The sequence below is a fragment of the Peromyscus eremicus genome, chromosome 17, assembly GCF_949786415.1.
Source record: "Peromyscus eremicus chromosome 17, PerEre_H2_v1, whole genome shotgun sequence".
NCBI classification, from domain to species: Eukaryota; Metazoa; Chordata; class Mammalia; order Rodentia; family Cricetidae; genus Peromyscus; species Peromyscus eremicus.
The window spans coordinates 59580268-59595368 of NC_081433.1; the positions used below are offsets into that span (position 1 = coordinate 59580268).

At 58.6% G+C, this 15101-nt stretch overlaps 1 protein-coding gene across 1 annotated transcript; it reads left to right on the forward strand.

Moving 5' to 3' along the window:
- Window positions 1–65: 65 nt before the first annotated feature.
- On the forward strand, window positions 66–6702 carry Cilp2 (cartilage intermediate layer protein 2). Its single transcript, XM_059244579.1, has 8 exons — window positions 66–129; window positions 807–905; window positions 1081–1353; window positions 1774–1929; window positions 2938–3216; window positions 3411–3519; window positions 3975–4132; window positions 4222–6702. Exons 1-8 carry the CDS (start codon window positions 66–68, stop codon window positions 6582–6584), a joined length of 3501 nt encoding a protein of 1166 aa, XP_059100562.1. The 3' UTR covers window positions 6585–6702.
- The last annotated feature ends 8399 nt before the right edge of the window (window positions 6703–15101 follow it).

The window sequence follows — 15101 nt, forward strand, 5'->3', positions numbered from 1 at the left end:
CCTAGTAGCCACCAGACCCGCCCCAGTCGGATCCGAGCGCTTCGCCGAGCCGCTGCGACCTGGCGATGGCATCACCGCTGCCCTTGCTCTGTCTCTGCATCGCAGTCGCGCACCTAGCGGGAGCGCGAGGTGAGATGCCCCGGGACCTCCAAGAGTGACCGCCCTGCGCGCAGAAAATGGGGTGGGAGGCATCTCACGAGCTTCGCAGAAAGCGGCTGAAAGAGACCTCTTCCATCCTCTCCCGGGATAGAGCACCAGGCCAAGGCTTTGAACCCTAAATCACCAGGTTTTGAAACCTGTGCGAAGTGGTCGGAGCCGTCCCCCCGCGGGCTGGTGACAGGCCCATTTCTCAGAAGACTAGGGCTCCAGGAAGAAGGGGTTCGCCTAAACCTGTCACCCCTCCTAGTCCATCTTGGAAAGTTGGAGGCCAGAGAAGCCAAGTACTTCTCTGTTGGTACCTTGAGTCCCCCTAGAAAGCCCGGGAAGAGTAGAGCAGGAGGAACTTCAGGAAGAGAACGCAGCCGTCTGCGGGCAGACGCACTGCCAAATGCATGCGACTAAACTTGTATTTGATGAACATTTGGGCCTGAAGGGGCAGAGTGGGACATAGTCACCCAACCGGTGGAGAGGGATAGGGCTTCAGGGTCCGCTGCTAGTAAGGGGACTAGCAGCCGAGGGGATGGCGCTGCAGTACCCAGGGCTAGAGTTCAGTTTCTACCCCATGAAACGCAGTGGTCATGACTCCCTTGTTGCACCAGGAAGGGGTCTCAGTAGTCCCCATTTCGCACCTCCTTGCACTCCTACAGACGCCACCTCTACCGAGGAGCGCACTGCAGCCGCCCGGGGTCTTCTAGGACGGCCGCCAGACCCCAGCCAGCCCTCGCCAGCCCTGGAGGACTGGGAGGGTGAGTGGCCTCTGCAACCGGCCTGTGTGACCCGGGCCTGGTGGGGTTATGGGGGAGGGTGGGGAGAGTGAGGAGTCCTTGGACATCGCAGCTCCTGGAAGCCCTGACCCAAGGGCCCCAAGCTGCAGGGGCTGGCGGGAGGTGGGGGCCCGGGCTCAGCACGCGGTGCCCGCAGAGGCCAGCGAGTGGACGTCGTGGTTCAACGTGGACCACCCGGGAGGAGATGGCGACTTCGAGAGCTTGGCCGCCATCCGCTTCTACTACGGCCCCGCGCGCGTGTGCCCGCGGCCGCTGGCGCTGGAGGCGCGCACCACAGACTGGGCGCTACCGGCCTCCGTGGGCGAGCGGGTACATGCCAACCCAGCACGCGGTTTCTGGTGTCTCAATCGGGAGCAGCTGCGAGGCCGCCGCTGCTCCAACTACCATGTGCGCTTCCGCTGCCCACTGGGTAAGGGCGCGGCCAGTGGTCCTGGGCGGGCGGGGACATAGAAAGTGTGACCCTGAGGAGTAAGTCCCAGAGAAAGCAGGGTCTGGATGTCCACCCAGGTGGGGCCGTGCGTGCATGGCTTCGATGAGATACACCTATCACTCTGTGGGCACTGGTTTGAGGGGAGGAGCTGGGCCCAGGTGGTACGTAGTGCTTGCCAGGATCCCATAGGCCCATCCTGAACAGCTCAGTGCTGGGGGATGGCTTGAGCCCCCATCGTGTTCATCGATGGGAAACAGCAGGGCTAACCAGGAACGCACCTGGCAGGGAGCCGGGGTGGGCTCTGGGCAGTACTATCTGCCTGGGGAACCAGACTCGCATAGTCCAGAGAGCCCACTGCGGGGGTGAGCAGCTCCACCTCATCTTCCCCTTGCTCCGCAGAGGCCGCGTGGGGCGCGTGGGGCGCGTGGGGTCTCTGCTCCAAGAGCTGCGGTCCAGGCCGTCGCCTGCGCCGCCGCAGCTGTCAAAGCTCGTCTGGGGATCCGTGTCCTGGGAGCCCCCAGGAGGCGCAGAAGTGCGTGAGGTCCCGGTGCCCAGGTAGGAGGGACAGGGCTTGAAGAGGGGACGGCCAGAGGTGGGGCCTACATAAGGAGGAGCCCAGAGGGCTGGACTAGTTGAAGTGGGGCCCTGAAGGGCAGGGCCTGAGAAGGCCAGGCTAGTAAGTGGAGAGGCCTGGGACACAGGTCGGCCTAGAAGGGTCCGCTACTGGCAACGGCTTTCCTCCTTCGCCCGACTGGGCCGAGACTGCGCACAACCGAACGCGATTTTACTGGGCGTAGAATCCTAGGCCCTGAACTCGCCGCAAAGAGACTATGCAAAGGGTTAGGTGGATGCGGGGCAGGCATGGGCAGACTTGAGGGGTCATTTCCCCTAGTGTACACACAGATAGCCCCGTGTGCACACTGAAGCCAGTGGCAAACTCCGAGCGCACGCGTTCAGCATTCAGTCTCCGCCTGTCCCGCTCGCCCACGCAGACACGCGCTCACACCTTGGCAGACGTGATGCCCAGGCCCTCCCAGGGCCAGCCAGGAGGCCAGCCAGAAGGGGACTGGAAATTCCACTCGGGCCTGGGCTCCACAAACATGGTCTGCAGACAGCGCAGCAGGGCCCTCATAGGGTGAGGGCACGAGGTGGCCAATGGTGGGGACCCCACCCCACCTGGCGCCTCTGCTCTCAAGTTTCCGCTGTAATTTTCCATCTTGTGGAGAAGCCGCAGCATTGAGACAGATGTTGTCCAAAGCGCCCCTCGGCTCCCAGCCCCTGCCTAGGTGCTCCCGAGGATGTCCTCACCATCTTTTATGAATCAGCCTCTTGGGGTCCCTTCCTTGGAGTTTCTTCCCTGCATCTCTGGACCCAGCTTCCTCCCCTTGGTCCAGCTGTGCCCACTCATCCCTGTCTCCAGGCTCACTCCAGCCACACTGAAGCCTGAGGGGAATCGATAAGGGCGGCGGGAGGGGGACGGGACGGTGGGGGTGGGGGGGCGGTGGCTTACATGTTTGTTGAATGACTGAGTTCTCTTGCCCTGGCCACCCCATGTCCCCCCAGGGTGTAGCTCTGACACCTGCGGGTGCCCTGACCACATCCTCTTGGGCTCAGTGGTCACCCCATCTGGGCGACAGCTGGCAGGAGCCAGGGTCTTCCTTGGAGCCCGACCTGGCATAGTAACCACCAGTGACACCCACGGAACCTTCCGGGTGCCTGGAGTCTGCGCTGGCAGCCAGGCCAATGTCAGTGCCCAGATGAATGGCTTCTCTGCTGGTACAGCCCAGGCCCATGCCAACAGCTCCAACTCAGCCGTGGTCACCGTCGTCCTTAAAGAGTTAGGTGAGTGTCCTTGCAGCCAAGAACATGGGAGTGAGTGACAGAGGAGGATGTTCCAGGCCAAGGGGAAAAAAACAAGATGTGACTCAATTGATGACAGTACAGGGTGAGGCGGGCTGTCCCTGAGAGAGTGGGAGGAAAAAGGGGTCTCTGGGGTACAGCAGGGTCATGAACTTGGCCATCTCCTATCCCCTCAGGGAAGCCATACCTGTTAAAGCACCCTGAGTCCCGAGTGCGAGAGGCAGGGCAGAAGGTGACCTTCTGCTGCAAGGCTTCGGGGACCCCCATGCCTAAGAAATATTCCTGGTGAGTGTCTTCACGAACTCAGGGGACGGGGCCAGCTTTGGGTTGGTAGGAGTTCTGTAACCCTGTGGTACTTATAAGGCCTAAGGTGCGGTGGTGAACACATGATCCCAGCGCCGAGGCAGGAGGATTGTTGTGAGCTTGAAGTAGTGTGGGCTACATGGTGGTGTGACCATGTCTCAGAATTAGAAAAACAGAGCAGGCCTGATGGGCCAGCCTGTAGAGGCTGGAGGACCAAGAGTTCAAAGTCAGCCTGCGGTACACAGCGGTGTCTCAACAAAACAAAAACCTCCTAGGAGAGAATGAATGCCCGCCTCAGTTTCTCCTTTGTTCAGAATGCAGAGAGGCCCAGGGAGAAGGCTGAGCTTCAGGAAACCACTCCCTAGCCCTAGTAACAGAGTAGTCAGGCCACCATCCGTAAGATCCCTACAATGCCATCCACCTACTGCCTTCTTCAGGTTCCACAACGGGACCCTGCTGGACCGGCGCCAGCACGGGTCTGGGCCGCATCTGGAGCTCCGGGGGCTTCGCGAGGACCAGGCAGGGGAGTACCACTGCAAGGCCTGGAACGAGGCTGGCGCCGCGCGCTCCCGCGCCGCCCAGCTCACTGTGCTCGGTGAGCGGCCCGGTCTCGCCCCACCTGAGCCCAGCCCACGCCCCCAACCTCAGTCCCCCTCCCTTGACCTGGTTGTGTGGAATTCCCAGCTCCCGGCCAGCCAGCCTGCGACCCCCGACCTCAGGAACACTTGATCAAGCTTCCGGACGACTGTGGCCAGTCCAGCGACAGCCCCGCATACCTAGACGTGGGCCTGTGCGCGGACACGCGCTGCCCGGGCCCCGTGGGCTCCAGCCCTCGCTGTGGGGACGCGGGCTCTCGCTGCTGTTCAGTGGTGCGCCTGGAGAGCAGGGAAATCCGCTGCTCCGGCTACGTGCTCCCGGTGAAGGTGGTGGCCGAGTGTGGCTGTCGCAAGTGCCTGCCCCGTCGGGGGCTGGTGAGGGGCCGCGTGGTGGCTGCGGACTCTGGGGAGCCCCTGCGCTTCGCCAACATCCTGCTGGGCCGCGCTCCCATCGGCTTCACCTCCTACCAGGGCGACTTCACCATCGAGGTGCCGCCGGCCACCGAGCGCCTCGTGGTGACCTTCGTGGACCCGAGTGGCGAGTTCGTGGACAGCGTCCGCGTGCTGCCCTTCGACCCCCGCGGCGCCGGCGTGTACCACGAGGTCCGTGCGCTGCGCAAGGCGGCCGCAGTGTTGCTGGACGCGGAGCGCGGCGGTGCAATCCCTCTGGGCGGCGCGGAGGAGGAGGAGGCGGCGGCACCAGCTCTAGGCGAGCTGGTCTTGCCGCCCGGGACCTTCCGCTACCCCGACGGCCGTCCCTACGCCGGACCAGTAGAGGCGCGTGTCACCTTCGTGGACCCTCGTGACCTGGCGTCGGCGTCCGCGGCGTCCAGCGACCTGCGCTTCCTGGACAGCTCGGGCGAGCTGGCGCCACTGCGCACCTACGGCATGTTCGCGGTGGACCTGCGCGCGCCCGGCTCCGCGGAGCAGCTGCACGCGGCACGCGCGGCCGTGCGCGTGGACGCCGAACACGTGCGCATGCCGGGCCACGCCGAGGCTCTGGCGCTCTGGTCGCTGGAGCCGGAGACCGGCCTGTGGGAGGTGGAGGGGGACGAGCAGGGGGAAGGCGGCTTCCGGCGCGAGGAGGCGGCGGCGCGCGTGCGCAGGGAGGAGCGTGCGTTCCTCGTGGGCGCGCTCACCGTGCGCGAGCGCCGCCTCTTCAACCTGGACGTGCCCGAGCGGCGCCGCTGCTTCGTGAAGGTCCGCGCCTACGGCACCGACCGCTTCGCGCCCGCAGAGCAGGTGCAGGGCGTGGTGGTGACGCTGCTCAACCTGGAGCCCGCGCCCGGCTTCACGGGCAACCCTCGCGCGTGGGGCCGCTTCGACAGCGCAGTCACCGGGCCCAACGGCGCGTGCGTGCCCGCCTTCTGCGATGCCGAGAGGCCCGACGCCTACACGGCTTTGGTGACCGCGACTCTGGGCGGCGAGGAGCTGGAGGCCGCGCCGTCGCGGCCACGCGCGACCGCAGCCACCGTGGGCGTAGCACAGCCCTATTTGGAGCGCCTCGGCTACCAGCGCACAGACCACGACGACCCAGCGCTCAAGCGCACCGGCTTCCGCGTGAACCTTGCGCGCCCACGCGCGGGCCGCGAGTCCGAGGCGCGCGGGCCCGTGTATCCGTGGCGCCGCCTGCGCGACTGTGAGGACGCGCCGGTCACCGACAGCCACTTCCGATTCTCGCGCGTGGAGGCAGACAAGTACGAGTACGACGTGGTGCCGTTCCGTGAGGGGGCACCCGCCTCGTGGACCGGAGACCTGCTGGCCTGGTGGCCCAACCCGCAGGAGTTCCGCGCGTGCTTCCTGAAGGTGCGACTGCTGGGCCCGCAGGAGTACATGGTGCGCTCGCACAACGCGGGCGGCACCCACGCGGCCACGCGCGGCCGCCTCTACGGCCTTCGGGACACCCGCAGCGTGCGCCACCCCGAGCGCCCCGGCGCCTCGGCCGCCTGCGTGGAGTTCAAGTGCGGCGGCATGCTGTTCGATCAGCGCCAGGTGGACAGGACGCTGGTGACTGTGACCCCGCAGGGCAGCTGCCGCCGTGTGGCCGTCAACACGCTCCTGCAGGACTACCTAGCCCGGCACCCGCCGCTCGCTCCCGACGACGACGACCTAACCACCTTCGCCATGCTCGCTCCGCTCGACGCGCTGGGCCACAACTATGGCGTCTATACGGTCACTGACCAGAGCCCACGGCTGGCCAAGGAGATAGCCATCGGCCGCTGCTTCGACGGCTCCTCCGACGGGTTCTCCCGGGAGATGAAGGCGGACGCGGGCACGGCTGTCACCTTCCAGTGCCGTGAGCCCCCTGCCAGGCCCAGTCTCTTCCAGCGGCTGCTGGAGAACCCAGAATCAGCACTGGGTGACATCCGTAGGGAGATGGGTCAGGCCACCCGGGTTGCCCAGACCCAAGCCGGAGATACCGACCCCTTCGGCGTGCGCCCCGGACAGTGACCTGGTCCACGACCTCACTCCTCTGCCTCGCTTTAGACTCCGGTGTCTTCAGAAAGCCTTGCCCCATTTGTTCCCAGGCTTCTGGGTCCCCTTTCCTGCCCAGAATTTGGTCAAGACAAAAACTGGTGAAGTTTTGGGCAGGCAGCTGTGGCTCTGTGGTTGAAGCCAGGGCTGGAGACATGGTTGTTACCTGAGGCCTCACTCCTGCTGAGGCAGGTTCTGGCTCACTGCCATGCCCTGTCCTTGATTTCAGATGCCCTGGGTCGCAGCCTGTTTGTGAGCTCTGTGGGACTCCCTGCCCCAGCTTTGGTTGTGAGGTCATATTTATTGAAATAAAGTTCCAGTGGGTGGGTGTGAGTGAGGGTCCAGGTTGGCCCCATGGAATGTGGGGAAAGGGTGCTTTGGGGTCCCCATGCAGTGGAAGCTAGGGCTGCAGGGGGATGATGCCATGGTGCTTGGGAATGCCCTCGGCTTGGGGGCAAGGTGCTATGGGGCTCAATTAAAAATGCTATATTCCCAACCTGTTGTGTCTTTTGAGAAGGATGAGGCTGAGTGGGGCTGAATGCTGCACACAAGACAGACTGAGAGGGCTGTGATCCCGGCACTGAGCAGCTGAGGCAGTAGGATTCTGATATCCAGCCTGGGCTGCAGAGCCATCACGTCTCAGAAAACCAAAACCCACCAAACAAGGCTTGGAGGCACACAGAATCCTGCGTTTCAGCAGCGCAGGGACTCCCAAGTGGCATGCTACACCTGTGTCAGGCACCTGGCAATGAGCCAAGGCCCTGAGCAGAAAACAATAGCTACATAAAGCTGCTGGCTGGGCCTGGCTAGGGGCCAGGAGCTACAGGACAAGAAGGGCCCTGTTGGGGAATCCCCGGGACAGGTAATAGCCGTACCACCATCACTGCCTTGGACCTCCTCAGCATAGGCCACTGTGCTGGCCTGGGTACCTTCGTGCTGAGAACCAGCTATACCTTGGCCAACTATGCCAGCTAAAGGCACCATTGGTGCCCTCCTGTCCTCAGGGTGATGGGCAGTCAGGGCATGGCAGAATCTGGACCTGCTCAAAACTCCAGTGGGGGACTAGAGAGCTGACTCAGCGGTTAAGAGCAGGGGCCGATCTTCCAGAGATCCAGAGATCCAGCAACCATATGGTGGCTCACAACCATCTCAGAGGGATCTGATGCCCTCTTTTGGCATAAAGGCATATATGCAGATAGAGTACTCATACATAAAATAAATATTAAACAAGAACTCCAGTGGACAAGCAGGCTGACTCCACAGCACAGGTGTGCTGGTCATGCCTCCATTTTCCAGAGAAGCTGATGTCTGAGTCGTGAGTCCCAACAGGAGTGCGGCTTCCCAGAGATCCTTTGTGATCCCTGCAACTCGACCTGGAGACAGTGGGGCCCTGGGAGAAGGATCATTTTGGTTTGAGATCTCACAACTATGTAGTCAAGATGACCTGATGCTCCTGCCTCCATTTCCCAGTACTGGGATGACAGGTGTGTGTGTGCCCAGTTTCTGTAGTAACAGGGATGGAACCCAGGGCTTGGTGTATGCTAGGCAAGCACTCTACCAACTGAGCCATACCCCCAGCCCCAAGAAATAGTTCTATGTCTGCCTAACTTCCTGGAAGCAGGGTCCTGTCAAGGGGTGGAGCTGGGCTCCTCACCTAGGGCCTACATATCCCTCTTTATTACCCACCGTGCAAGTTTGGGCAGCAGGTGTTTAGCTGTGTGAGCCCACGAGGGCTGGGCAGCAGCCAAGCACACAGAGTCCCCTTTAGGGTCAACTCCTGTGGACCCCGGTTCCTCCCCATGTGGCCACCCCACAGATGTTTCCATTTCAGACTCTGCTTAGGCCTGGCCACTCACATGCTCCCCTGTGCGGCAAGCACCTCCTGGCAGGGGTCATTTTCGCCCATGGCAGGAACACCTTCCTGTACCCTGAGGGATGTGGGTTCCAAAGGGCCAGTAAAAAGCTGGCAAATCCAGACCCTGGCCTCTGAGGTGGCCCCAGGACTCCACTGGAACTAGACAGGCAGCTTAGAGCTGTCTCTAAAACCCAGAGCTGTGGTCAGAGCGGCCTGGGGGAGCCCAAGGGTAACCCCCACCGCTGCAGCTCCCCAGCAGCAGGAAGGGAGCCTGCTGCAGTCCAGGCCCCTAATGAGGTGTCCGGCCCTCTTGCCAAATACCTTTCGTTGAGAAAGTGTTGGGGCTTCTTTAGTTGCCAGCTGGGTTTTAGGGGGTGACTGGCCTGGCCCTGGTCTCTTTGTTAGTGTGGGGTGGGGTCAGTGGAAGCCTCTCTCTAGCTGGGCCAAGAGGGTTGTGGACCTCTTCCCCTCTCTGCCTGTTCACTGACAGGACAGCATCCCCCCAATTTCCCCACAAGGAGACTGAGACTCCAAGAGAAGGGGGTGCTGGCCGGTACTGGCAGCCGCTCTGCCTTCCATCTACTGTGGTGCTCAGACCCAGCCTCCCTCTTGGAACCTCAGCCACAGCTTCTGGAAAATCCATCACCCCCTCCACCCCCAGCAAGGCTGCCAGGACGCGCCCCTTAGCGGCGGGGGGGGGGGCGGGTGCAGGGATCAAGGCCAAGACCCTTCAGAGACCTGGGTCCTGCCACCCTGAGGTCAGCTCGGGGCACAGGAGGCCCAATGTCCCGCCCCCGACATTTTAGATTTTATAATTTTAGAACCAGGGGTTCTTAAAATTCCTCACACTGTGGTGTAGAGAAAAATCTTGGACCAGTAAAATACTTAAAACAAGTCTGAAAACAGCAGAATCCAGGAGGAAGAACGGCAAGACAGACGTGCACCGAAGGCCGCGGATGTGGCCCTGGAGACTAGACTTGCTTTAAGGGAGCTTAATGTATACGGAGTGTACTGGGGTCCCAAGACTAGCTTAAAGGGAGAATGACTGGGTCCTCTTTCATAGCTGAAAGCTTCAGCTAGTGTGGACACTAACCTGGGGGACATAGCAACTGACCATTTCTGCTTGTTTTTTAGAGACAGGGCCTTATGTAGATCAGGCTGGCCTCAAATTCACTATGCAGCCAAAGATAGCCTTGAACTTCTGATCTTTCTGCTTCTACCCGGAGCACTGCAGAATAGGTGTGAGCTACCATGCCCAGCTAGGAACTGGGTCTTGAAGGATGCGTAAGGGTTTGGCAGGGAGGTGAGGTAGGAAGGGCATGGCAGGTGGCTGGCACAACGTGCAGTCTGGAGGTAGGGGAGCAGTTTCTAGAACAAGAGACCTCCAGAGGTCAATTTATTCTTTCTTTCTTTCTGTGCATTTTGTACATGTGTGAGCAGGCATGCTTATGTCACAAGAGTATGGAGGTCAGAGGACAACTTTGTGGAGTTGATTTTCTCTTTCCTCCTTCATATGGGTCCCAGGCTTGTGTGTCAAGCACCTTTACCTGCTGAGCCATCTTGCTGGCCCAGTCTAAGTTACACAATTTATCAGGACCCCCCCCCCCCCATATCCCCCATGAGCTCTACTTCACTTTTAGTATATGCTTCTCTGGTGGCACGGGGGTCTGTTCTTCCCACATGGCCCAGCACCCCCTCTCCACAGCTCAGTCCTGGCAGAACATCTCTGGCTCTTCTGTAGGGACCTTGTAGGCCTGGCGTGGCCGCCCACCACTTCCCCACTCTCTGTCTCTCTCATTAGCCACAGGGATGGGTTTGTCCTGGTCTCAGACCCCGAGGGCTGAAGCTGACCTGGCAGGCACTGGCTCCAGTTAGTGGGAGATGCAGGAACACCACTGTGGGATGATGCCTTGGGGTGGGAACAGAGATCAAGCCCAGGCCCCAGATGGGGGCATTAGCAGGTGATCAGGAGGGGACCAGCCTGGGGAGAGGGGACTCCCAGCTGTTGGATGTAGACATGGGGAGACAGACATGGCCTCACCCAGGGCCACTGTCCAGGCCATAGAGCCAATGTGTCAGAGCCAACATGCCTCTGTCTGCCATCAGGCCCGAGGTCAGGCTTTCCTGGCCACGCCCTATCTCTGTCCCTTACAGTCAGATATTCCCTGCCTTACCCCCCAGCACCTCTGGACACCTAACTAGTGTCTATCATCCTAGGGCATCTGCAGATGCACCAGGCAGGGCACTGTTACCTCCAAGGAGCCCCTCAGGTCTCACCACACCCACCTGTGCCTGTGCCCCAGTCACCTCAGCCTAGGATGCTGGGACGAGTGGCCTCAGAGTCTCTCCTATTATGTCCTACACAGTCCAGCTGCCCACAGCTGGGTGCACTGGGCACATCCCACCCTCTGAAGCCCAAGGATGGAGTGGGCTAGGGAACCCCAGGCCTCCAATATCCCAGCTGCTTTTGCAGTAGAGACCAGACTCCCTCCCTGTGCTGACTCAGCCCTGGACCAGCAGCAGCGCCAAACCTCAGCTATGTCCTCAAAGGCTTCCTGGCCCCAGACGGTGCTGGAGCATGGCTGAGCCAGGCTGAGGACCAGCCAGGCAGAGGTGAGGCCACAGATTCCACTCCCTCTTCCTGCGTGGGGCTTTCTGGAGACATGAACCCCCAGAGGGCCAGGCTATCCCAGTCTGTTTCATGAAGTGTATAGGTTAGCCCACTATACACTATCCACTCACACTATAGTGTGAGGAGCCTGTGTGGAACACAGATATACATAGGCATGCACACAGGGCACACCCTACTCCCAAGATGGCTATGTAGAGCTGTGCTTAGATAATGACCCCTAGGAACCCCAGTCACAAAGTCAAGGCAAAACAAAAACTCCTTCTCGTAGGGTCAGGGTCTGGAGGAGAGAGTGTTTTCAATGTGGGCTTTCAAGGGTGAAGGGGTTTTCCAGACTAGACTCAGAAGACTGAGGTCTTGAGTTTGTGAGGGTTTCAGGCACAGGAGTAGGTGAACTCTGATCCATGACTTTGTCCAAGGACCAGCCTCTGCCCCCAGGAGCTTCAAGTCTGGAGCTTGAGGCAAAGCCATGCTCATCAGGAACTGCCTGGGTGCGTGGATGTGACCTTAGTGCTCAAGCCGGCACTCAGCTGGGTTAGACCTTGCCAACCCTTGAACATAAGCTGTTCACTGCCTGCTTGACACCAACTGGGACAGGGTCTTTCATGTGTCTCAGGCTGTCCTGGGACTTGAGAGTCTTCTGCTTCAACATCACCAGTGTGGGATTAAAGGTGTGTGCCCATGTCCTAATGGATTCCTATTCCCAGCTGGGGAGACCGAGGCGGGACAGCTGGGACACAGAAACGAGTCTCACAGAAAGTGGGCCCATCTCACACACCCTCAGCTGTGGCCACCACCCCAACCCAAACTGACTAAGGTTTAAAAGTCCAGCCCAGCACAGTGGCACATGCCTGTCCTTCCAGCACTTGAGAGGTGGAGGCAGAAGGATCAGGAATTCTGTCATCCACGGCTATTATAGTGAGTTCGAGGCCAGGCAGAACTACATAGAGAGACCCTGTCTCAAAACAAAAGCTGTTAGAAAAGGAAATAACAGCTAAGTAGCTTTAACCAGGGCTTCTTGTAGGAGGAGAGCCTGCCTCAGGCTGGGCAGCCAGACCTTCTGGGAGGCCCCGGCCGGCCCCGCTACTGTCTGGCCAGGCTGAACACAAACACGAAGTGGCTAGCCCTACGGAATCTAGGTTGTGGTCAGGCTGTGGCTGAAGAGGCTGTTGGAAAAACACGAGGCCCACGCGGCCAGGCCCAACTTCGTTTCATCCGGCAGGAGCGGCTGCCTGGCGCTGGGCACTGAGGAATGTCGCTGGCAGGCCACCTGCTGCTGGGCGGGGCGGTCACAGCCGGCCTGATACTGGCAACCTGGGTGTCCTGGGATAACAGGCCCAAGCACCCCATGCCCATCCCCGCCCCACCTGCTTGCTACCGAGGAACTCATCCCTTTGCAGCCCAAGTCCTCTTCCCACAGGAAACGCTGAAATGCTGCCCTTGGGTCAGGAAGGGCAGTTCCACCTCCATGCTCCCCTGCCCCCGAACACCTGGGCTCTGCTAGTCTTCAGCCCCTTTGGGCCCAACAGTCATGCTTTACAGTTATCCATCTGTGTGTTGGATGCTAAAGCATTTTCCTGGCTTCCACTCACTGACCTCTCCCAGAAGGCTGCTCCTGTGACCTCCCCACACTACATATAAGGAAACTGAGGCTCAGAGTCTTTAGATTGTTGGAGTCTGGCGACAGGATTTAGTTTTTTTTTTTTTTAGGTTGATGGCTCCCCCTTGTGACTAAAGACATAACTGCAGTCTGAGCCCTGCCAGGTCTCCAATGGCCCCTTTTGCTTTTGGGTGACTGGTTTCTTCTGCCACGGCTCCCACAGTCCATCAGCGGCAGTGTGGGGCTTGAATGCATCCACGATGGGTCATGAAATTCTTTTTTTTTAATCCTTAAGAAATTTTAATGAGTGAATACTCCAAATGTAATCAATAAATACCACAAATGTAATTAATATCATGAATGTAATTAATGTCATGAATGTAATTAATATCTTGAATGTAATTCATGCCACTGAATTGTGAACTTAAAATGATTACAATTGAAAATATGATATTTAAAAAATAAGGTGGAATGTAATCACCATACATTATATGTATGTATGAAATTGAAGACAGAGATGTTCTAAAATAGAAAGTGGAGATGGTGTCATGGGCCTATGAGGATGCTGGTCTAAAGTCCATCAAATTGTGTAAACAAGCAAATTGCATACTATGTGAATTATTTGTCAATAAATGTTTTATAAAACATAAAAAAAGAAAAAAATTTTCTATTCATTTTACACATCAAACAAACATCCCCCTCTCCTCCCTCCTCCCCCCAGCCTCCCCCCCCCAGTCCACCCCCCATTCCCACCTCCTCCCAGGCAAGGTCTCCCATGGGGAGTCAGCAGAGCCTGGTATATTCAGTTGAGTCAGGTACAGGCCCCTCCCCTGCACCAAGGCTGTGTAAGGTGTCCCACCATGGGCACTGGGCTCCAAAAAGCCTGGCGCTCAGGGTCATGAAATTCCTGAGGGTAAAACCTGCCTTCTCCAGTTAGACACAGGCCCTCTCCTACTACTCACTCTTGCTGTCTCGGATTCCCCAGCAGGACTAACCATTGTTAGAAGCCCTTGCCTCTTCAGGCCTCTGCCTAGAATCCACCACTGAGGGCTGGAGGCATAAGTCCTTAGGTAAAAAATTTGCCAAACAGGCCAAAAAACTTGGTGGAGGAAGAGAAGTGGGAACCCCTGAACTTTTGACCCCTCCCCTCAGCCAGTCCTGCTTATTTATTACCCCCCACAAGGAACTGAGGCTGGGAGCACAGGTCAGGGGTTTCACCTGAGGGGATCCTCTGGGGAGGCCTGACCATGCTGGGTGAAGGGAAGGGTGACAGGTCAGCTGTTGTCCTGACTCCATCTACCAGAGGACGCCCTTGTCTATAGGCTAGAGGCCTGTGTGGCTGGAGGTCCCTGCGCTAGTACCCATAAGGAATGCACTTAGTATTTTGTCATGCAGCTCCCTTCTCCCTAGGCCCTCTTCTGAGATATTTCCATACTGTTGGCATCTAATTTGCATGGTCACCCTTATTTGTGTTACATTTGCATCTAATTTGCATGGCTCTTCTTTGCTCTCCCTTCCTTGAGCCAGTTTTCCTGAGGAATTCTATCTCACTCAGTTCTCCACTTAAAGGCTAAGAAAACTTATGACCCCAGCAGGGTTCACAGGGACTGTGGGGGCCTGTCAGCAGCTCTAGGATGATGCTGGCTCTTGCCTGCTTTCTGGGGCAGCACTGTTCTCCACCTATTCATGTGCCTCACCTCACACAGAGAAGCTTCCAGAATCTGAAGCTTTTTCCATGCAGCCTGAGAGTTGGCTGAGAAGGTGCTCAATTCAAGGCTGTGCAGCCAAAGGGTGGGAAAGCTGGTGGTGACCTCTGCCTTTAGCTTCCTTGCACCTCAGCTGGGGGTTTGTCTAGAACGGCATATTACTCAGCTGTGAAAAAGAGAGAGGCTCTGGGAAATAGAAGGATGGCTCAGTAGTTAAGAAAACTGGCTGCAGTCAGGTAGGGCAGTGGTGTACACACCTTTAATCCCAGCACTTGGGGAGGCAGAGGCCAGTGGATCTCTGAGTTTGAGTCTAGCCTGGTCTACAAAGCAAGTTCCAGGACAGCCAGGGCTACACAGAGAAACCCTGTTTGGCATCCACTCCCCCCAAAAAAAATTAAAAAGAGGCTCTGATTCATTCTATAATGCAGCAAAACCTAAAAAATACCAGTGACAGGAGCTGGATACAGAAGGCCACATGGAATGTGTGGCCCTCAGTGACACTCTGCAGCAGGTGAATCCAGATGTGTGGCTGCCAGGGGCTGAGGAAGGGGGTGGGGAGAGGCTGACAGTGGAGACAGCTGCTGCAGTGAATGCGAGTGCTCTGTTACTACAGGTGACAACCCAAAGCCACTCCTCAGTCCTCAGGACCCGCAGAGTATGCGGACACACTTGTGGGCAGGTAGTGGCAGCAGGCAGCATGCCA

What these genes read in the sequence shown, in the direction of transcription:
- Cilp2 (XM_059244579.1), top strand. Translation starts at nt 66, where the DNA reads ATGGCATCACCGCTGCCCTTGCTCTGTCTCTGCATCGCAGTCGCGCAC. An exon ending in CGTCGTCCTTAAAGAGTTAG is followed by an intron (nt 3,217 to 3,410) that starts GTGAGTGTCCTT and finishes CTATCCCCTCAG; the next exon opens with GGAAGCCATACCTGTTAAAG. An exon ending in ATGCCTAAGAAATATTCCTG is followed by an intron (nt 3,520 to 3,974) that starts GTGAGTGTCTTC and finishes TGCCTTCTTCAG; the next exon opens with GTTCCACAACGGGACCCTGC.